This window comes from Rhyacophila brunnea, unplaced genomic scaffold (assembly GCF_057557595.1).
Source record: "Rhyacophila brunnea isolate RB1 unplaced genomic scaffold, BYU_Rbru_1.0 scaffold_24, whole genome shotgun sequence".
Classification (NCBI taxonomy): domain Eukaryota; kingdom Metazoa; phylum Arthropoda; class Insecta; order Trichoptera; family Rhyacophilidae; genus Rhyacophila; species Rhyacophila brunnea.
The window spans coordinates 20,491,189-20,516,581 of record NW_028232904.1 but is presented as its reverse complement, the minus strand read 5'-3'; the positions used below and the strand labels follow the sequence as shown (position 1 = coordinate 20,516,581).

Sequence of the window (25,393 nt, the reverse complement as noted above, 5' to 3'; positions counted from 1 at the left end):
CTCGTTAGTGTCATCGGATTTCCGTCAACTACCTACGTTAATTAATAAAAATACGTCGTTTTTCTTTCGGGACATCACTAGCGCTTCATACATTAGTATGACACACTTACCCCAAAAAAAATGTTTTAGTCCATTTTGTTGAAATTCTATACTGTAGTTTTAACTCAAGACTCAATATCCATTAAATGAAATATTACCTTTCCGTGCATAATATAATACATTATGGTATTGAAGTAGTTTTGGAATAAAGATGAATTTAGTTACACTTACCCCAATATTGGGGTAAGTGTAACAAACTGACTAGTGATCAAAAAATATTAAAATGTTGTATTATGGTAAGATATACAACGGGTTCCTTCTGTACATATTAATTGTAATGCTTTTGTAGAACCTACGGTAAAATTTTCAACTGTTTAAAACACGCCTATTCATCATGAACCACGTTGAAATTCATCTCATTGAATTATATGTCACACTTACCCCGACTCACCTTACTTCGATGTCTAGAGCAGTCATGAGCTGAAGTCTGTTGGCCTGCTGCTTTGTGGATAATGCGAAGCCTTTCGACAGTCTGCACCGCCCAATGAAGCGGACACCCACAGTCCGTAAGGGAGTTACCAGCATTAAGGTATCCAATAAACTCACCTATGTCGGCGTTGAACTAGATAGGTGATATGTTAAAATTCGATCATGTCAAAACCGAGGACCATAAGGCTAGGACGACCTTCCAGAGTCAGTCGTATGACTGGCGACGGATAGGGTCTAAGAATACGGGTATAAATGTATCCGAAAAAGTGTAGTACCTAATCAGTGGATCTCTTTTAAATGAGCAACGCAGTATGCTGTTGTCAATCACAAAGGCCTACCGTACAACTTCAACGGATGCGCTCCCTGTCTTGGCTGGGGTATTCCCTCTTGATCTGCATGTACAGGTACGAGGCGCATCCACGATGCTCCTCAAAAGCTAGGAAGCGGATGTCGGTGACTTTCATCTTACGCCGCCTCCCTGCCTTGATAGTGAAGAACTATTCATGAGGAAGCGAACTATCCGTCTAATGACGCTGGATGCGGCGTTAAAGACCCGGCAGAAAAAATGGAATGTCTCCACCAATAGCAGGCACACATATATGTTTATTCCAAATATGGCGAATGGAGATAACCACTTTGACTCCAGATCATTACACCAGTCAATTCTTGACTGGACATGGTGGCTTCGCTGGCAGCCCCCTTGAGCTTGGTCTTATTACCCGTTCAACATGACCTTGTAGCGGAGAAATACAGGATGCAAACCACATCCTCTGGGAATGTCCTAAAATGGGTACGGAAAGGGAAGAGCTAACCAAGTCGGTTCAACCAGCTGTTGGGCCCATCGGACCATCCAACCTGGTCGCCACAAAGGCTAATTTTTTTCATTTAGAAAATTTGCGGTGTCATACTGTCAACATGAAGATCTCTTCACTTAGAATGTTCGGCAGTTTTGTATTAGCTTACTACAATTTTTAATATTGCCTCTACGTGCTCATCTCTCCCATGGGTACTCTTAACTTAAATTCATGTAAATTCAGTCAAAGAACATTTGAGAGCATGGCATCTGACACAACAGACGTCTGTCTTGGGTAACTTCCAGTCATGGTTCACACCAAACGAGCGTGAGCGTATTGACGCGCGTGTTTGAACATGTACCGTTTAAAAAAAATAAAAAAAATTCGGTTAGGTACATGTTCAAACACGCGCGTTAACATAATTTTACTTCCTACTTTAATTATAGTTTGTCAATTTATGGCTACGGCCGTATGTTGTAGCTTAACCACTGGGGAATGACAAAAGAAATGGCGTATTTCAAAAAAACACTACCTTATTCTTAGGTCAATAATTATTATAAAGCAATCATTATTCATAAGATGTTTATCACACTTGAATGGTCAAAGACATAGCTTATAATAAGTATCTTTAGAATCATCTTCAAATGTGTTAATCTTGCCGATTTTTTGAATAATAAAATGCCTAATTCTTGTCAAATTTGGGATCACAGAGATTATCAATATAATTTTTTATCCTGAATATTTTACAAAAATTATCTCGTAATAAATTATACTAATGGTTTTATAAATGCGTTTAAAAATTAATAAATGTAAAAAATCTTAACACCACTGCACAGTTATGTACCGAAATATGACCATATTCTAAAACATTAGAGCGAGAGGTTTAAAAGAATATTATTTTATATAACAAAAATACTTTATGCAGTCATAAAATGTTTATAATAACTATAAAGGATAATAAGGCTTCAAAATTATATAAATAGATTATCTACAACGTTTAAGGAGTGTCCAGGATCATGGTTTGAAAATACAATAAAAACTCAATTTTGACCTTCGACGAGCATGTCCCCCCTTAAGAAGGTTTCCAGACGGTAATGTTTGAAATAAGGAACATTATGGTATAATTAACTCAATATGTCATTTTTTCGAATTAGTGTCTTCTGCCAGAACAGTGACGATATATAGTAAATAGTGTATACGGCGGAGCTACGGGATGTTAATTTGACCTGAAATGATACAAGAAGACTGACGAGCGACAGGGATTCTTTGAGGCACCGCGTCGTGCGTGGAGGAAGCGTGCAGTGTGGCCATTGCAATAGAATAGTGTGCGCTCGTTCGCTAAGATAATATGTCACCTAGCATGTAGCCACCAAGCAGGGCACCTGCCTATGTGGCCTTGGCCTTAGGATCATGCTAAGGCTTGAAAAAAAATGATGGAGCACCACTCACACCACTGTATAAAAATAAAACAATACCTATGAAAAGCACGTCCAATTTTATTTTGCATGGATATATTGCTAGATTGACTTAACCAACTAAGAGAAATATCCATATTGTTTTCAAGCATAAAAATAAGACATGATAGAAAAAAGAACCGACATTAAAACCAATCATTTATGCTTGACGCACAAAAATGTCATTTACACTAATATTGAATGGTGACTTATCGGTTTTTGTTATCAGATGCCTCAACAGTGCTCGAAATGGATCAAAACACACCAGAGTACAGCTACGGTTCGTGAAATCTTCAAGACTACCGCTACGTTTCGTAGACAAATTAAAAATGGCGCTCCGGTTCGGGAATTATTATAAAAACATTACAATATTAATATACATTTTTTTAAAAAGTTTAATAAGAAACTTGACATTGTTCTACAAACAAACAATAATAAGTTTTTGTGTTGTTTTATTACAAAGTTATAAGGCGATCTTAATATAACATAAATTCTGATTAACGAGAGTTTTGTACCATTCCATAGGATTTAGGTTTAGTATTCCAGGATTCGTCTTCCAATATCTTCAATGTCTATGGGTATTGTGTAATATGATATTACTAATCAAACTAATTAAACGATTTGTAAATAATAGTAAGTAGAAAGCAGTGAGGTCCGCGGGGGTAGACAAACCATGCATTGCATATATGCGGTAGATAAATGAATCAAAAACAATAATACCATTTTTGACAGAATATTTCATAAAAAAAAAAATTTTCGCCTGCGGCGCTGAAAAACATTACCTGACCAAAACTTTAGTTGTAGTGTCTATAGGGTGTTATTGTATTTGAATATCTAAGGGTCGTATGCATGAGACTCCCAAATACTTTATAAGCTATATACTGCTCATTTGTATGCATGAGTGCAAATGTAATCTGTTGGTTAGCGACGTCACGATGTGACGTCATAATGTGTCATGGCATCCAAATAATTGCAAACTTATAAAATTTCATTCCGCGACCATTAATTTAAAATTTTGAAATTGTAAAGAATTTGTATAAAGAATTTGGAAATCTCATACATACGACCCTAAAGTAGGTAGGTATGTAAGGTTTATAACAAAACAACTCGCCCATTTTAATATTTTATCTTTGGTTCATAAACTTTTCTATTTCGAGTGTTGTGACACAATTGAAAAATATTGTACATAGGTACTAAATTAAATAAAAATTAAAACACATACATAACCTTAAAACATACAGAAAAAAAATATATTTTACTTATATAAAAATATGGCTACTATAACCAACATTATCATACATATTAGTTATATTAGGGTTTACAAAATTGTGTTGTTACATATGTTACGATTGCGCTCCTCCTCATATCTTCATTTTGAGATAATTACGTTTAAACATGAGGTGGTATTTAAAAAATAATACGCGACCTTCTACCTAGTGGCACGTGTTGTTGAAATAAAATATTAATTTTTGTCTGTTATATAGACAAATGTATGGCACGTTAAATGACTTCACTAAAAACTCCGTTATCACGATAATGCTCTTTTACCGGACAAGTGCTTAATTATAGTTTTCATTTTGTTTGAATCTTGTCTCGGTATTTCATAAAATGTAGCCCAAGATAATACAAATAATGATGTCATTATTTCTTCCAACGATTGTGCTCTTAATAACAATACCATGAAATAACAATAAAGAAAATTACTAACATACATACTAAGTTTATAATACAAGATACATTTTAATTAAAATAACATTCATTATAAACGAGATGATTTGGTTCTGTCTTCCTAAAAAGGTACATTTTTCCATTATCATGCACAAGGTTAGTCTGCCGGAAACAGCTCCATGAACCAATCCGGTAAAACACAGATGTCTTCTTCACCAGGCTGTGTGTACAGTTTGATATTATTTTCTCGAGGGTTTGCTTCAAAGAACAAGTCCATCCTGGGGAGGTTCCTGATATCTTCCGGACAGCATCCGTGCCGTTCCTCCATTTCCCTCATCAGACAATCCTTGACGAATGTTAAAAACTTGCTGCAGAAATTTAAGCAGACATTGGGATTCCAGTACTCCTGAAAAACGAAATAAAGTATATATTATATAGAAGTATAGGTCTGTTACCGAAAGTTGAGGCGACCAGGATTCTCACACGCATTGTTTACATATAGGTGTTTCAAAATTTTAAATCGACTTTTAAAAAACGAGATTCTTTGTTTTGATTTAGGAAAAAAAATCGCACTAATCAAAAAAGGAACAGCCTGTTAACGAATACTGTATTCTTCAAAAATACACCAATATACACAATCCTTCGTATCTGTAATCGCCTCAACTTTCGGTAACAGACCTATAGGCACAAGATGACATGCTCTGTGGTCATCAGCAGTAGCTAGAGGCCACCAAGTTGACTGGTTTAATGGCTTTTCGATAGCATTTGACAGTTGATCACGACAATGATATCCTGATGATAAAACTCATATTAATTAGATTGTCGAATCACTGGGGCGGGACGGCTCTACCTGAGGGTTCGTAGGGTCCAACCGTACATTTCTATCATGTCAAAAATACACATTTGATATGTTGTATTATTGGACATAATATGCATAAGTACTTTATGGTTAAATTAACTATTTAATTTATTTTACACTTCTCAACCCATCGCTATTTTATAAAGCAATTGTTGTAAATTATGTAATAACATAATGTTGGTTACGCAGTAATACAATAATTAATTATTAAATACGCACTATTGCACGGTGACACCTATGAACAAATTAAGATATGCTCTCTATTTCTTGCTGACTGGGATGGCCATATTCTATCCCGTCACCGCGGTACAAATCTCATTGTACAAAGGATTCGAATGCATTAGCGATGACACCTACCAAAGTGTAGAACGTTAGATGAGCAAACCATCCACCTCCGGCTTTATGGTCAACCAGGCCATCAATTTATCATGTTTCCAAACTCCTAGCTACTACTTTCAAAATTCAAGTCATGTGGCCTACATTGACAGATCAATCGGTGAAACGAGTTACCAGTATGACGAGTAGAAATTGCTCAAATTAAAAGCCATCTTCATGGCAGTCTGGAAGATGACTTAAACCCCTCGTCAGCGAGGAAAGCGCCAGACGGAAATTCCGAGCAATATGACGATTCACTCGATCGATCAATCAATAGTCATACTTCACCAACGGCCGCAACCAAAAAAATTCATAAGAACGAGTCAAATATTATCCTCCTTTCAATGTACTGTGTTAAGATTGTTAGAGTACTCCCTACTTTAATTATAGTTTGTCAATTTATGGCCGTATGTTGTAGCTTAACCACTGGGAAATGCCAAAAGAAATGGCGTATTTCAAAAAAACACTACCTTATTCTTAGGTCAATAATTATTATAAAGCAATCAATATTCGTAGGATGTTTATCAAACTCGAATGGTCAAAGACATAGCTTATAATTAGTATCTTTAGAATTATCTTCAAATGTGTTAATCTTGCCGATTTTTTGAATATGTAATAAAATGCCTAATTCTTGTCAAATTTGGGATCACAGAGATTATCAATATAATTTTTTATCGTGAATATTTTACAAAAATTATCTTGTCATAAATTATACTAATGGTTTTATAAATGCGTTTAAAAATTAATAAATGTAAAAAATCTTAACACCACTGCACATTCATGTACCGAAATATGACTATATTCTAAAACATTGGAGCGAGAGGTTTAAAAGAATACTATTTTATGTAACAAAAATACTTTATGCAGTCATCAAATGTTTAAAATAAATATAAAGGATAATAAGGCTTCAAAATTATATAAATAGGTTATCTACAACGTTTAAAGAGTGTCCAGGATCATGGTTTGAAAATACAACAAAAGCTCAATTTTGACCTACGCCGAGCATGTCCCCCCTTAATATCAACTTCCCCAATTCGCACCGTGAGTGTAAAACCAACGTATGTGCAAATTACATAGTTTGGAGATATAAGGGTTTGAAGTTTTCATTTGGTCAGGATAAATAGAGTTTCTAAAATAAAACAATAATATTTGGTGTATGTATACATTATGACATGTTCTTTTATTAATTTTATTTTTTTTCATATAAATCCATCAAGATTACAAGTTTTAGCAGTTGCTATGGTTTTACACTTTCATGATGCATAGAAAATGTTGATATTTCGCAGTTACCTGAATTGCAGTAAGATTTTTATTGGAAACTTTGGTAATACCATTATAATATAATATATTATATTATTATTAAATAAATAAAGAATGATATTTACCTATAATATTTTGATATTTTAAGCTTACTAACTATAATTTATTAAAATAGATGCATACAATTTTAAACCAAAATAAAAATAGCAAATTACAATAATTGTAATGTTTTTATAATTAATTTTATCGACGTCAATTATTATCTGAATCTGTATTTAAATGTGTAGATGAAAGTTTTTTTTATAAAAATTATGGTGTATTTCTGGTATCACTTTTGATGAACATAGGGAAATCAAGTCATTTAATTTTGCTTCGGAGATCCGAGGTGGTTTTATAAATGCTTTGTGTAGTTGAGGTTGTACTGATTGACGTCCGCCCTGACGTTTTCTAATATTTATTACATCAAACACTTCTGTTTCATACTTATTTTTATAGAACAGGCAATAAGGATTGTTTTTCCTCACTTCAATAACGCAAATGTCTACCCAACTAACCTTTTTAGTATTTTCGTTGAGTTGAAAATTATTGCCCATTTCATTTGCTAACTTGTGAAAATCAAAAATCTCGTCAGTGCCAATTTCCAGTGAATCACTGGAATCCACTGTATTGGTATATAAATTGGACCTGACTTCAAGACTATTTTTTTGTTTCTCTATGCAAGAGTGTTATAGAGTCACCCTCGTTCTAGGTGTGTCCTACGACCAAAAAGTTGTGTGTGATTTTTGGGATATTAAAATCCTGGAGGGCGTATAAATACATTGCTGTAATAAATTTATTTTTATTCTGTCCGGCACAATTATCCGAATAAAAAATGACTTCCTTCCCAATTGATTTATCTTCCAAAAATTTTACAACACAATAACCAATTGCATTGGCCCCTTTGTTTGTAGTCCCTTCATGCTAAACAAAACAGTAACCATTTTTATTATTAATGTGTGTAAGATGGTAAAATTATAGGTTGAAAGCTTTGTTTTATAATATAGCACTGATATCTGGGCATTTGGTGTTGATAATACGGCCTGCAGATTATAGCAACATACTATTTTATTCGTCTTTCGCCTTCTGTGTTCTCGATAATTGTTTATTTTTTTTGATGAATGTCATATATTATTTAACTTGAATTATATTTTTCTCTTCGCTACTGCAATTTTTATATTTTTCACAAAAGTCACATAGGTTCTTGTTTGGTTGAAAAAAGCCTATATTATAATGGGTATTGTTCCTCTTGCAAACCAGCAGCATCCTTATCTATATCCAACATGGGTTCTTCAGCATCAGGAAATGTACTTGTCACATTTTTGAAAATCTGTAACATTGCAAAAACAAAAATATCATAGATCTGATTGATATACTGTTGTGTTAATTGAAAGAGTTTATTATTGTAGGTGCATGAAATAAATACATAGGTACATAAGATAAGTCGATAATAATAAGTTTCATAACAATAATAATATTAAGGTTAGTTTTGTATATCATTTTAGTATAATATTTATCACAAAGTCTTACCTTTTTAGAAGTTTTTCAGCTTTTAAAGCTAACTCCACCATCATTCGAATCCTTAAACTTATATTTGATAAAAACAAAATACACTGCACTACATTACTTGAATCAAAGGAAACAATAATGTGTTGTAGAATACGTCTGGATGCGTTATCAAAGTCTTAACACTGAATCATTTCAATAATTGCCTGCTATCACAATAATAAAAACAATGCCAAATTGCATTCACCAAAAGAATGCGTCTGATGCTCGGGTTTCACAATTAGTCATGGATAATCATTTGCAGATACTATGGTTTTACATTAACAATGGAAGTAAATCTTTGTATTGTAAAACCCAAATATCTGTCTTTTTTAATGAAAATTTTTAAGTTTGCAGTAACTTCAATTTTACATTATCAAGTTTATGACTTTTGCAGTTGTTTTGCATTTAAATCTCGAAATTGAAAAATTTGCACTTGCTATGGTTTTACACTCACGGTGCGAATTATTCTTCCCAAATGGTACATTTCAAAATCCAATCTTTAGAAACACGGCGTACTATTTCCGACCTTATTTTTATCTTCAAATTAATTAATAACCATCCACATTTCCCACAACTACTGTCTAACATTAAATTTAATGTACCTACCAAGAGTCAACATTCGCCCTCACATTTTCTCACTTTTATACATTCACACAATATATGAAACTAATCTAGGTTACAATAAATTGTCCGGTGGCTCGACTCTGCAACACCTTAATTCTTCACAATGATCGAGTGGACCTGTTTTGTTCTCTTGCCTCTTTCAAATTAAGTTGCTTCAAAATCTACAGATAATTGTATCTGGACTGCTTATTTTTATTGTATTGTTTAAAAATTGTATTTTTCTTTTCTTATATTGCCTGTCTTATCTATACACATATATTTTTTTATGTTTTTTGAAGTTATACTTCTTTTGGCGCGTTTGGGAAAACAGATCAGAGTGTATTTCTCTCATGTAACGCGCTGATGTAACGCTTTTGGCGTGTGACCGGCCGCGATGTAACACACAATTTTTTTAATAATTTATATTGCATTCGGGTTGCGTAATAATTTCAAATATTTATCGTTGTGTTAGGCGGATTCAAATTTGTTTCTGTTAACTTTCCTAACGTTATTCAGAAAACTTTATTTATATTGGAGTGTATATTTATTTTTCATTATAAAGATTGTGTATCAAGATTTGAGGCTATATTTATGTATAGCCTTATGTATAGCTTATAGGCTATAAGTATTATATTTATGAGTAAAATTATATATCAATAAATAAATAAATTTTGTGAATGTTGAGTTGGTAAATAATTATTATTATGATTATATTCATTTCGGTGTCAAGGGTACACGTTAAACCAGCGGCGCTCCAATTAGCGGCTCTTTTCCTGAGTGTGTAATTTAACAAGATAATTAAAATAGTAATAGTAAATAATAATAATAAATACGGAATGAAGCAACAAGATAATTTTAAACCAGCGGCACTCCATTTCAACTTCCTACCAATAAGAAAAACAAATAATTTGGATAGTTCGATGAACCAAAGAAACACTTTTATTTATTTTGTGAACCTGATTCTAAATCACCACAGCAGAGCTAGTCGAAGAATCTAGGTTATCACAAGTTTTGTTTTTGTTTACGCCAAAGAAGTTCTAACGCGCGTACATAAGTACACACAGCGATTTTTTTTATGATTACCACAAATGTGTAGGTATTCTTTTTTAACAATTTTCAATAACTCTCCAATAATATTTGATGTAATTTAGTTTGATTTATGATGCTTTTTGAGACCGCCTGTTATTGGGAGTATTGGGACCAACACATATTATTTTTTTCTATATTATAGACTTCAGTATTATTATCTTCTTCTTCTGACTTCTGACTTCTATATTATAGACTTCAGCGGGAAAGCGAGATGTCACTCCCAAGGCCTCAACGTCTCAGAAATCTGATGGGACACCGGTATCAGCAAATGATGTGTCTCTTGGAAACTCCACTACCGGTGAAGAATGGTCAACGGTAGTGAAGAGGAAGAGGGCAGCCATTGCGATTCGTGGTAGCTTTGGTGGGGCGGTGAGGGGGGCGGAGGTGGTTAAAAATTACCACTTCTACCCCTTTCATCGCGACACCACAGCTGCGAACTTGAACGACTATATTAAAAAAATTACTAATTGTACTGCTGATTTCACAGTAGTTAAACTGAAGTCAAAAGGTGATTACGATTCATTTAAGGTAGGGATCCCTACTAAGCTAAGTACGTTGGTTTTGAAGGCGGAAAATTGGCCCCGCCATTCATTTATTAAAGAATGGGTTGCCAGGATGGAAACACCACGGCTACCGAGTAGCTGACTTAATAATAACAATAAAAATAAGAATTTCCCTAAGCAATTATTATTCTACTACCAGAATGTTCGAGGCTTGAAAACAAAATCTGTCGATTTTTTGAGCAATGTTTTGGCTGATGACTATGACATCATAGGGTTAACTGAAACATGGCTCAATGATAGTGTTTTTAGTCGTGAATATTTTGGAAGTGAGTACTCAGTCTTTAGGAGGGATCGAGACTCCGGCACAGGCCACAGGCAGGGTGGGGGTTGTCTTTTGGGGGTTAGAAGTATGGAAGGGTTACAGGCCGAACGTTTCCGTGCTTTGGAGACTCAAAATGAGGACCTTTGGGTGAAACTGACCTACGACGGAGACACTATTTACGTTTGCGTCATTTATTTTCCACCAGCAAGTGACTTGGAGGTGTATGTATAAGTGTTTTATTGAGAGTATGCTATCTAATATCAACTTAATTGGAGATAGAAAGATTATTGTAATGGGAGATTTTAATCTAAACTCAGCACGTAGTGGCAAAAGAGTCAGCGATGACCTTGAATTTCTATCTTCTGTTTTTGGATTTTCTCAGCACAATGATGTCTCTAACTCTAGCAATGGACTTTTGGATAGGGTATTTAGCAATATCGACTTATCGCTTTCACGATGCACATCTCCTCTTGTACGCGAAGATGTGTATCATCCAACTTTAGTTTTTCTGCTCAGGTTTCGGTCGACTCGTCCGCTTCAGACTCCAATTCCCTCTTACAAAACCAACCAATTCGGCGGGTGGAGGTTTGAAGGCGGAAACTTCAAGCTACTTTACTCATTGATGAGTGAAGTGGACTGGAGTGAGTTGCTCGAGATTTGTGATGTGAATGAGGCGGTACAATGTTTTTACAATATTGTGTATAATATTTTTGATCAATGTTTTTCGAGGAAGTCGCCATGTCGTGGTGGAAGGCGATACCCGAGGTGGTTTTCTCGGGAGATTATTGGGGACATTAAGGTCAAGCATAACTATCATACAGTATGGAAGGCTGGGCATGATCAGACTGACTATATCATGTTTAGCATCTATCGTTCGAAAGTGAGACAAGCTGTTCGACGGGCCTATCGAACATATATGGAAACGGTAGGAGATTCCATTCGCGAAAATCCTAAATTGTTTTGGAATTACGTAAAATCGTTAAGAAGAGATGATGGGTTTACTGATAGGATGAGTTGGAAGGGCGAAGAGGTGACCGGACATGGAGTGGCAGAAGCATTTGCTGGTCATTTCAAGTCTGTCTACGCAAGTAGTATTCCAAATCTGGATGTTGCCTCAACATCAGGAAAACCGTCATATGGTACCCAATCCGTCGATATTTTTTCAATTAATGAGGGCGATGTACTTCAGTTTATTAAAAAACTGAAAAATACTCGCTCTTTGGGACCTGATTATGTTCCTACATTTTTTTAAAGGGTTGTATTGACTTCATTAAAGGCCCGCTTTCATATATATTTAATCTCGCAATGGAGACAGGTATCTTCCCTGAAACGTGGAAGATGTCGAAGGTTACTCCAATCCATAAGAGTGGTACAGAGTCATCAGTGGAGAATTACAGGCCGGTAGCTGTTCTCTCTGCACCAGCAAAAGTTCTTGAGATGATCATGCACAACATGATTTATCCAAAAATTGAGTCATTCATAATAAATGAACAGCATGGATTTAGAGCAGGCCGATCAACGGAAACTAACCTGATGGTATTTACCGATTATGTGTCATCGGCACTGGATAGAGGCCACCAGGTTGACTGTTCTTACAATGACTTCTCGAAAGCATTTGACAAGGTCGATCATGACATCCTGATGGAAAAACTCCAACTTATTGGATTGTCGGATCGATTTTTGAAACTATTCGGGAGTTATTTTAGGAACCGTCAACAATACGTATCGTACGGCCTTTATCAGTCACAGACCTTTTACACATTTTCTGGTGTCCCCCAGGGCTCAAACTTAGGGCCGTTGCTGTTCACGATTTTTATAAATGACATAGCATTGGTAATAAAAAATGCTATGTTTTTGTTGTTCGCTGATGACTTGAAACTCTTTTTGGAAGTTGTCACCTTGGACGATTGTCGTCAGCTCCAACTTGATATAGATAATGTATTAAATTGGGGCAGGCGTAACAAACTAGAATTTAATATTGATAAATGCAATCTTTTATCGTTTACCAGAGCCTCAAAAGTGTTGTTTTTCCAATACTCGATGCATGGCAGAGTTCTGTCACGAATATCATCTGTAAGGGATCTTGGCATTACGTTTGAGAGTAAACTGACATTTATTAGCCATATAGTTACCATTTGTAACAAAGCGCTTAAAATGTTGGGCTTCGTCATGCGTACTTCCCGGGTCTTTTCAGATGTTACGGTATTAAAACTTTTATTTAATTCTTTAGTTCGAAGCAGACTTGAGAGTGGGTCTATTGTTTGGGCACCGCACCAGTTGAAGTATGGCCTTATGGTGGAGAGGGTACAGAAGAAATTCTTGAGACTCCTTTACTTGAGGTTGTATGGATACTATCCGTGGCTTTATCCAACTGACTTTCTCTTAGGCATGCTTACATACTGCAGTCTGCAATTTAGAAGAAATCTTTATTTAGCTACGTATATTTTTCGACTTATACAAGGTATAAATGAGAACTCTGCCATTCTGGGGAGTGTTGACCTGTGTGTCCCTGATAACTATCTTAGAAATAGAGACCACCAGTTGTTTATTCTCCCAAGGTGCAGAACCAACCTGCCACTGGTAATGCCAATTGGGAGAGTGATAACTATGTTCAACGAAATTGCTTCGGGTGTTGATATATTCCACCTACGTGAGAATGAGTTTAGGTGGATGTTGTTTTATAAAATCTTAAAATAGGGTCTGCTTAACTCATCCGGTGTACTTCCTTGTACCTATCTAATTCATCTACTGATATATCTCTTTTTTTATGTAATACTGTTATATTTATATATCTTTGTTTCTAAATGTCATGTTGTGAACGTCTTAAACTTATAATTTGTAATGTCCACAATATGTTAAAAAAATAAATGAATTGAATTGAATTGAATTATACTTATCCTCTGTGATTGATCCTGTTGGTTGGCCTAAATAAATAAAAATATATATATGACCAAGAAGTGGACACAGACTAAGAAAAGAAAGAACCGAGGCACATACGCTCCGTATAATCCTAATCTCCAATAAATTACTTTTAGTTCTAGTCAAAAATTAAAATATGTACATAGTATAAAAATATATCTTTAATTACCCTGCCCATAATGGGTAATTTGTCCAGTTGGTAAACATCAAGTTGGGAAATGATTCCTTCATTAGTTCTGACCGCGCACATGATCGAGTCAGCAGCGGTGAATACTGACTGCAAATACCACTTAAATAGCGTGAAACTCCTGAAATCAGAATTAGAATTATTGAATGAATAATTGTATGGGATATGTTAGGTTTTTAGTTGCCGCACGGCAAAGTATTACTCGTACGAAACCTGCAATGGCATACAATCAAATTATTAAGATTCCAATACTATTTATAGATGTCGCTAATTTCTGTAATTTCAACACTTATGGATGGAACAATAAAATAAATTTAATTTGCACTATTTGTGCCAATATACTTATTATGCCTGCATATAAATTATACAACTGTTTGTAAAACTAATACATGTCCACGCCAGCTAGCATCACTTTCAAATTAACTGTAGTTTGGACAGTCAACATTATACAAATTTGAGCTCTTTAATCAAAATAACATTCCACAAGACCGCGTATCGCTATTTTCGATGAAACTGTAAAAATAATTCTCCAAATATGGCCACACCTGTTTGTAAATCGTACAAATATATTTTTTGTGCATGTTTTCTATCCGTAGTAGAATACAGAAATCATGGTCAATTATATAAAAACATTTTAACACATTCGCGGACAAGACGTCTATAGACGTTATATTTTGTGAGTTGTAATATGACAGGACGTCCATAGACAGACGTACTGTGTAACGGAATACGTCACGACGTTTAAATAGAAGTTGTATTTTAGATGAAAACAATATGTTCCATGCTACTTGTGTCACGGTGCGAACATATTTCCATTAGATAGTGTTGTATCTTAAGACTTAACTCATTTCTATATAATATCTAAATCGAAAATATTAAAAATTTAAATTTTAACGTGTCATATCTAACATGTATTAGCTAACTTGTATTAGCTAACATGTATCTGCGAATGTGATGTATTTATACAAAAAAAATCTAACTTTTCAATGATAAATCACGGTTTATTAAATTATTTACATATTGAATACAAAAAATTCATGAATGCTGCAATAAATTATTTTTTTATAGAAGAGGGAAGAGAAAGCGCTGGACAGAGATGCCTGGAGAAACGTTGTGCAGTCGGCCATTAACCTGAACGGCCCCTAGCGCCAATTTAATAATAATTGTTTAGTACTTAGTCACCGGTGTGTGCTCAGTTATAATCGCATGATCTGTATCAACCAATGGTATCAACGGTAAAATGTGGTAGGTACGTATGGGAAAATTACACTTTTGAATACGTACTTAAATCGTTCATCCTGCCACTTATTCTTGATAATTCTAGCAGTTTTCAACTCCACAAATTTCAATTTCCGCAAGTCCTCGACGGTTAAGTTTTCCTTCGTTATCTTGTCAGACCTTCCACACTGCACCCCATCCATGCCTGCAGCATATATCAGCCGATGGTTATTCAACTTGGCTTCGTAGACACAGCTAAAGCTAGATTTCTTCCGAGGAGTCTCTCGGACAGGACCGGTATCTGATTCATCTGAAAACAAAACGCATTTAATTAGAAATGATATACTTCTTCATAAGGATCTCACAACTGAAGAATAATCATCCAGTTCAGTGGTGCCCAAACTATTTGCTAGTGGCGCATTTCGTTTACGTGAAAAAGTTTAATGCGTATCAAGATAAAGACGTTACTATTGAAAATAACATTTATTCTTTAACACATGCTTAAGTTTATCCCATACTTCTCCACAGTCGAGAATTTTATTTTCTTAGTCTCACCCGGAAGGCAACCCACTTTGTGTTACCTGATCGATACACATTATAATAAACCAGTAGTTTTCAAAACTTTATCATTTCACAGCGCCCTAAATAAATAATCAGTGAGATGGATGAGCATGTTGTCCGCTGTGAAGTTTCTCAAACCTTGGAATCGAACTAGCACGGTATGAATTATCCAGCGATATACCTAGGCAAAGTGCCGCCCTTACTATTTTTTAACACATTTTAGAACAACAGTCAAACTCGGTTATTACGATCACGGATATAGCGAGATCTCGGATGTAATGAAGAAACATTCGTTGACATTTTAGTAAAGTTTATGATTTTCTCCATACATTTATTCACTTTTATAACGAGCTACTTATCGCAGTGGCGCACCCAGGGGGTGAAAATATGAAAATCATCAGAACGATTTTACCCATTGAAATTTAAAGCCAATAAACTATACCTTGGGCTTGACAAATAACACGGCAAAAAAATGATTTGTGATTCTCCAGCATCCTTTTTAGAAAAATGTCTTAGATTTTAATTTCGAAACACTAATGTCGGGTGTTTTTAGAAACCCGTTCCCTAATGAACTGTCAAAAAATTCTCAGTGTCCACCCGAATTCCAGAGTGGTGTAGGTCATGGCTGGGGAGGGCTGACAGGGATCTAGCCTGGGGGCCCGGGCTGTGGGGGGCCCGGCGTGTCGCGTTGACCAGATAAGTGAGATAAACAAACATCATAAATTAGCTTTAATAGTAAAAAAAGTCGCCTGCGGCGCTATTATACTTCATGACCAGGAACATTTTAAATTATATAATTATTGTCCAATACATTTTCTGATTATTATGTGTCGATACTCGACAGCTCCAGTAGATGCTTAAAGTAGATGTATTAAAAATCGCCAATAATTCACTGTATAAGTACCCTCAATTTGAACTAAAACACAATTTGAAAAACATTAATGTAGAGTTTCACACTGCCTTTAATCTAAGCGGTGGATAGGGGCCCGCCAAATACCCTAGCCTGAGGGCCCGTTTAAGGATGTGGGGACCATGGTGTAGGTACACCGAGTGCAATAGACAAAAGACCGATAAACGAGATATTAGGCTGTGTTGTGTTGAGTAGGTTGTGTATAAGGTAAATGCAATAATACTTTTTTTTGTCCATTTTCAATTAATATTTTGGAACCTCAATATTACAAAACCAAAAATCTACGATAAACATTCGGCGATAAGAACGACTACACCAATACGGTGGTGGTGTAAATCAAAAGAACATTTTTTTTCGGTGGAATTCGGCATAAATATTGTAGCTCTCTAGACCAGTGTTCCCCAAACTTTCGACATCTGTGTACCCCTTCTATAATTCTCTAGAGTACCCCTCGTCAAAGAAAAGAAAATAACAATCAAAATATATTTATATTTTCCTTTTGTAGTACATAAATAAAATAATAATAAACGAAAAATAAATTCATTCATAATAAAATATAAATAAAAGTTATATTATAAAAAACAACATTCATTATAATCAGCGCTCGGAATGGACAGGAACGCACCGGAGCGCCGTTGTGGTTCGTGGAATTCCAAAATATACCGTTCCGGCTCGTGGATTCATTTAAAATTGCGTTGCGGTTCGTTAGATTGAGATAATTATATATGAATGTATCTTTTAAAGTTTTTCTCAAAATTAAAAATTTACGAAGTTATGTTATGCCGGGCGTGCAAGGGTTAAAAATAAAAATTATGACATCCCTAAATTTCTTTCAACCTTCTTATTTTGTGTCGATATGTCCATGCCTAAATGCATTGTCTAAATAACAAGAAACAACCAGCTGCAAGCGTAAATTACTTTATTACCCAAAAAATGTGCCTTGCTGACACTATTTGAAAACTCTTAAAAAATAAAGTATACATTGTTTAATAATTTCTAAAGGACGAAACATTTCAAATCTCAATACAATCTTGCCTTTGACTATTGCGCATTGTTCATTTACTTACCTACTAATTTATTATATTATTTTATTCGGAGTGACAAAAATTATTACTCCGCCATTTATTTTCGGGTGAATGAATTGTGTTTTCGGTGGTTAAATAAATTAATATAAAAAGTTTGATAATTTGACTCGTGCAAATCCGCTATAATATTCCTATTAGTTGCCTTTTAAAATATTTTGTATTATTTAAGATATAAATACGTTTCTAAACAAAATTGTTTATATTATTAGTTTGGTGTTTTTTTTTTTGCTACATTCTAGTAAGTTTTGTGTTTTAATTTTAACTGTGTGTTTAACTTGATTTTTTAATAAAAAATTGTTCTCCTAAAAGATGGTCAAAAATGTCATCAGGCGAAACGTGTTAACCGAAACTATTGAAAAATATTTTGTCGCAGGTAACGTAACGCTGGCCACATACCTACACAATTTGATCATTTAAAAAATGATATTGAGTGGTTATTTATAAAAATAATGAAGGTATAATAAAGTAGTAGGTAATTCGTGTAAATCTGCTAAAACCACATAACATTAGGAATTCACTCCAATAACCATTGAAATGGCAACAGATGGTATTCATCTCAACAATTGACTTTTGTTAAAAAAAGTTTATGACGTGTCGTAAACCCCTATTTTTACGATGTTTACATTTGTTTTGTAATTTACATTATTGTTGAATTGCGACTATAGTACAATAAATCTTGTGATATAACTACTACATTCATTCATTTATTTGCCATAGGTCATGATGAGTATACTTTTTTGTAAGTGAATTTTGTTGCTTCTGGTAAGTTTTGTGTTTTAATTTTAACTTTGTGTTGAACATATTTTTTAATAACAATTTGTTCTCTTAAAAATTGGTTAAAATTCTCAGCAGGCGATACGAATACCTTTATAATTATCATCGGTGTATTGTAAAAAGGGCGAATTAACCAAAATACTATTTTACAGGAGGAGGATTTTTAACCTTTGACATTTATTTATTAATTACCTGTGGATGAATACTGTCCTTATAATAGGCTTTATAATATAATATTTTAAAAAGTCTATTATGTTAAATTCGCTTTTTATTCGTAACACTAGGTGGATAATCACCCTTACAATTATCGTTTTTAATAAGTACTTTCCTGTGGGATACAAATTCGCAATTTTCACATAATTATATTATTACATAATATATACCTATATACTATTGTCGCTGGTATCCAAACTGATTTAAGATAATTCTGGCCACACGCACAATTTGATAATTTTGTGGATATTTATAAAAATAATGAAGGCTACGTAGTAGGTACTTCGTGTAAATCTGCTAAAACATTAGGAATTCTTTCCGGTGGACAATACAGTGGCAACATCTGTTCTGTGATTCAATAATTATTATCATCTCAACAACTTGACTCGTGTTAAAAAAATATTTATGATAAGTCGTAAACCCCTATTTTTACAATAAATATTGAATGAAGTTTTCTACAAAAATGTGTTTGGGCCATTGACGGTTTGGGCAGAAAAAATATTGAATAGCCTTCTGCAGAGTTTATTTATTTGGGACGTTCCTATTGTATTACAATTATTATTACATGCATTGTAGCTTGTGACTTTAAAAATAATAGAAATAATACATTGGTAGTGTGTAGAGAACTTTTACTTAATTTTTGTTTGTAAATTTGTTTAAAAAAAATAGGAATATCTTTCAATAAAAATGTACGACTATCATAATATCTGTATTGTATGTAGGTACCTATTATCATTTCCATGGCAATAATAATGTGAGTAGGGAAGGACAAACAACATAGATTGAATCGTTTAGAATAAGTAGGTACTAAAAAATTAGGTACCTATGTGTCCAGTGCGGACATCTAATTATTTTAGGTGGTGTTAGTCATAGATTATTAAATAAATACGGTGGTAAATGTATATTACAATAATGGTAACCAAAGCATCACCATTGTAACATAACATGCATACAATACAATATAAGTCCTTATAATGTTGAATATAGTAGGTACTAATTAATGACAATTTTATATTATTTTATAAGAATCGCGCTTAGCAACCTGAGTTTCACCTTCCGTCATGTTTTATCTTATATAAATGAAAATGACACACCATTGGTAATTTAATTACAAATAATGCTATGTTTACGTTGTTTGGATGACTTGAAACTTTTATTAGATATAGGTACGGCCTTATGCCCCCTTATAGTGGAGAAGGTTCAAAATAAATCATTGAGAATCCTTTAAAGCTGTGTGGATAGTGGATACTATCCATGGTTTTATCCGATTGATTTCTCAAGACGTATGCTTACATACTGTATTCTGAAAGTTAAAAGAGAACTAGGTATTTAGGCTACGTACTTTTTTCCAACTTATATCTACCCAGTACAAATGAGAACTCTGCCATTATTGGTACTTAGTATTGATTTTATTATATATTATTTTATAACTTTTTTGATAATCTAAGTTGTTTGTTCTGCCAAGGTGCAATAATTGCTAATGATAATTGGGCAGGAAATAACTATATTCAACCAAATTGCTTCGGATAATCGTATATTCCACCTGCGTGAGAACGAGTTTATGTGAACGTTGTTTTATAAATTCTTAGTATAGGTAGGCACTTACTGTTTTTTCTAATACTATTTCTTGATGTTTGATATTCTGTGCTCGTATTTAAATGGAATTCGTAAAATTTTCTATAAGTACATAAATAAATTTTTAATTTGAATCTATAAGGTACTTATGTGGATATGTTGTTTGTTATGACTAAATAATTACAAACTTATCTATCCCAAATGAGACAGTAATATAAGTTATAATCAGTGACGAGTGGTGGTAGAGGTATCATGCACTGGTTATAGTGGTAGATAAAGTAAGAATAAAGAATAATACAATTTTTGATGGTATACTTTGTTAAAACAAGATTATTTCGCCTGCGGCGCTGACAATCCTTACCAACCTGCCCAATATAGATCCACGTAAGAAGTTTAAAGTTTATTGTTGCATTTTTATATCAAAAGTACGTACGTAAAGAAAGGATTAGCATAAGTACTTAGTTTCGGAAAATTATACAGCGTTCCTGTTCGTGAAATTTTCCATTTCGAGCACTGATTATAATCAATGAGAAGGATGAAATTGTTTATGTTGAAACGACAGATCATCGTAATTTGGTTCCCTGGTTATTAATTTTAATCTGAGATGCGGTTCCACACCATGAAGTTGGAAAAGGCAAGATGTATTTCAGGAATTTCTCTGTTAAAACTGGATACACATGTTGCATTTGCAACCTAAATGATGTTTAAGTACACTCCTTATATTTATTTTGCAAGAATCTGTCTGAAGCTAATAATTTCAACAATTGCTCTTCTTCCGCATGCGATAAACCTTCTAGCATGGATGTTGTATTAATGCTTGTTGCACCAGGTGCAGCCATAGCCCGGTGCAGCGCGTACCCCCACCAAACTCTTCCCGTACCCCAGGGGGTACGCGTACCACACTTTGGTACCACAGTTTGAAAATATGGCAACACTGAAGAGTAATGACTATTATTCAATGTACAAGATCAATGGGCAATGTTGACAGAAATGGCTGATAATTTTGCCCGCTTTAAAAAATTCAAATATTTCCTAAAATAATTGCTTGTTTTGTATTTTAAACAGTTTTTCAAACTTATAATGATATTAGTGATCATTTTTAAATAAAAACGCCAGCGTACCATTTTTTTTTTTTGGTAAAAATCGAGTACATTAAAAAAGTGGGCAATGTTGGATGATTTGACGGTATATGCTAGCGTGAAGTTGTGATGTATTGTGTCGCCGTCGCGAGCTGTGTGTAACTAGGCGATTATTTACGATTCCAGGGCCCCGATTTCCTAACTATCGACTCGTGTGGCACCAGACGACATGACGTAATTGTGACGTCAGCCAATACACGCTCGAAGCATGCCGCCCGCGCGCAGTGCTCACCGTAGATAACTATTACGATGAAACACCTATATGTGTATTGTGTATGGTGACAATGAATAGCGCCGCTATCTGAGTAGCGTGATTTTCTCGAGTGCTATTATCACTCCGGTAGTACGTCACAATGATGTCATATGACGTCATGTCGACTGGGAAGCTTGCACTCGCAAGTTCTAACATAGGGCCCCAGGTAACAAAATCGTTTTTTTGCTTGTTCGTTAAAATATTTAACTGTTCTGGAAACTCTCACATGGAGGTTCATTGCAATAGAGTGTTCTTGTATTATTATTTATATTACAAATCTACTTAATTAGCAGTCACACGACAAAAGTTTGACAGTTTGCGATAGTAGTATTTTTTTGACGAAATGTTCGCCTGCTGTGCATGAGTGCGCTGGGACGAAATGTGCAAGAGTACGCGCGCACTCTTGCACGATACGTTAATTGCTACTGTTATTATTGTTTACTGTCTGATGACTGATTTCAGAATGTCCAGAAGATGAAGCAATTAAAAATACTAAGCCGAAGAAGAAGCCTGCCCCTTTAAACAACATATTAAAAAAAACCTCAGCATGCTCCAAAGAAGATCTGGATATGCCCAGCTTGCGGAGAAATATTTAAGGAGCCAATGGTGGAGGACTGGATTCAGTGCAAAATATGCCAAGAATAGTGGCACGAGAGATGCACTGGTTATTTGGGATCTGGAGATTATATTTGTGATCTTTGCCACTGATTATCCCATCATATAGTGTGCGCGCACCGGTGTACACCCTCCTGCGTATTCTTGGGCTGCAGGGTGCACACATTAAGTTTTTTTTACTTTTTTTATTGTGTTGTGAGAGTTAGACGGTTCGTATTTTTTCTCGTAACAGATAACCAAGAGTTTTATTTGCACAAATTCTTAAACCCAAAACTGCGCGCTCTTGTACCACCCTACCCTACGGTCCCTACGTTATGGAGTTACCAGCATTAAGGTATCCAATAAAGTCACCTGTCTCGGCGTTGAACTACATAGGTAATATGTTAAAATTAGATCGTCATGTGAAAACCAAGACCACGAGGCTAGGACGACCTTCCAGGGTCAGTCGTATGACTGGCGACGGATAGGGTCTAAGCGATGGTGCACACAGAACGCGTCGAGCGAGCGAAGTCCGCGTATGCAGTGTTTATTCATAACCATAATCACACGTCTCGTGCCGCGCATTACCCTTCACCTATGTAATAAGCGGCCCAAGCAGCACAAAACAATTATTTTTAAAGCGTCTCTCATAACAAAGCAATAAAAATATTATATTATTTCGGGGCTTGTAATAAATATTTACGACGGCATTATTCAACCAGCGATAAACTTGACACGCAATAAAATTAAACAATGACTTCTCTGTAATTAAATAATTGCTTTCCGCCCGTTGATCGACGATGCCTCGCGCAGCGTGATTTTGCTCGCTGTGTTCAATGAATGGACTCCATTGTATTTTCTTTCATTCGTATCGCCGAGAAGCGGTGATTCGCGAAAAAACGATGATTCGCCATATCGCGTATAATGCGTCGCCATATCCAGTGGGCGATGGCGTATTTGATTACGTTGTATTTTCGATGATTTATGCGCCACTTGTAGAAATTTTGCGCGAGTGCGGCGCCCGACGCGTTCTGTGGGCACCATCGCTAAGAATACGGGTATAAATGTATCCGAAAAAGTGTAGTACCTAATCAGTGGATCTCTTTTAAGTGAGCAACGCAGTGTGCTGTTGTCAGTCACAAAGGCCTACCGTACAACTTCAACGGACGCGCTCCGTCTTGGCTGGGTCAGTGGCGGCCGGTGATTTTTTGGATTGTAATTTTTGAGGGTGCGCTGGAAACTTACCTTATTGTAAAATGAAAATCAATTCGGCGTTGTTTTTGATTTGACAAAACGTTATTGACATTTGGGAAATTACCTGTATATTTTATATTTTTAATAAAACATGATGCGAGTTAATTAAATCTTTATTGGATTAGTTTAAAGAAACGATTGTATCTCTTATAGTAGATAAATATCTCTTACTTTTAACGGAAGCCATCTTATTCTATGTACATTAGGTATCTTTACCAATTTGTACACTATATGAATAATGATTATTATGAAACTGAACTTTGTGAAATAGTATTAAGATTTATTAGCTTATCACTAGAATTCATGAATTAATAATTTTCTATATTATAAATAACCGACATCATTTCGCGTTTAGTCAACACACAGAGTACACATAAATCAAAGTATCTTACCGACATTGTATTTCTTACCGATTTTAAATTTAGAAAATAATGAATTCTATTGTTTTTAGTTTTACAGACATTTTACATACGAGATTGCTCAATATGATACTAAACATAATTTGACCGTGAACAGTAAACTACAGCGTCTATAATAACAAACCATAATTCAAATCTGTAATTGCTCTCTACTCAGACCAATATGATGTCATTTTACCCGGTCTGCGCACGATATTCTAGAACTTACGCATGGCGAAAACTATTAGCACAGTGTAAGTTGTTTTTTAATGGCTTTAGTTCATACTAAGCTTTGGGTTCATTTTAAGTAAAGTAAATATATTGCCCGGGCGCAAATGATTTCAGCGAGGATGACGTATACGGTGCATAGTGACTGTATTATCGCCTATTGACAATATGGGCAGATCGGTTTATGGTTTGCATTACAATAAGTGAGCGATAATATTAAAAACCTATGAAGAAAAAATATGATTTACGATGTTGAACAATGTTTCATAGCAATGCAAGCAGTGCAGTGCACTTGTATGGTGTTAGACCAGCCGCCGCTGGCTGGGGTACTCCTTCTTGATCTGCATGCACAGATACGCGTCGCATCCACGATGCTCCTCAAAGGCTAGGAAGCGGATTTCGGTGACTTTCATCTTACGCCGCCTCCCCGCCTTGATAGTGAAGACAGGGCTCGAAATGGACCGGAACACACCGGAGCGCTGTTCCGGTTCGTGACATCGATAAAATTATCACTCCGTCTCGTGGAAAAAATATTTTGACCGTCTGAGCTAGATAGGCCATGTAATAGAAAATGTAACACATTTATTTTTATGAAGTACACATAAAATTTGATAACTATGTAATATCTTAGTATAATAGAAAATTGTCGAGCGCTCCGGTTCGTGAACTTTTCCATTTCGAGCGCTGAGTGAAGAACTATTCATGAGGAAGCGAACTATCCGTCTAATGACGCTGGATGCGGCGTTAAAGACCTGGCAGAAAAAATGAGATGGCTCCACCAATGGCAGGCACACATATATGTTTTTTCCAAATATTAAATGGCGAATGGAGATAACCGCTTTGACTCCAGATCATTACACCAGTCAATTCTTGACTGGACATAGTGGCTTCGCTGGCAGGCCCTTTGAGCTTGGTCTTGTTACCCGTTCAACATGACCATGTGGCGGAGAAATACAGGATGCAAGCCACATCCTCTGTTAATCTCCTAAAATGGGTACGGAAAGGGAAGAGCTGACCAAGTCGGTTCAACCAGCTGTCAGCGGGCC

The 25,393-nt window shown here is 35.1% G+C and overlaps 1 protein-coding gene across 1 annotated transcript; it reads right to left on the bottom strand.

The window, feature by feature from the left end:
• Positions 1 to 3,908: 3,908 nt before the first annotated feature.
• LOC147069175 (decapping and exoribonuclease protein-like) lies at positions 3,909 to 23,908 on the bottom strand. The gene is made up of 4 exons (XM_085951628.1): positions 23,893 to 23,908; positions 15,430 to 15,673; positions 14,128 to 14,266; positions 3,909 to 4,850 (listed from the first exon to the last, which is right to left on the bottom strand). Exons 1-4 carry the CDS (start codon positions 23,906 to 23,908, stop codon positions 4,602 to 4,604), a joined length of 648 nt encoding a protein of 215 aa, XP_085807754.1. The 3' UTR covers positions 3,909 to 4,601.
• Between the last annotated feature and the right edge of the window lie 1,485 nt (positions 23,909 to 25,393).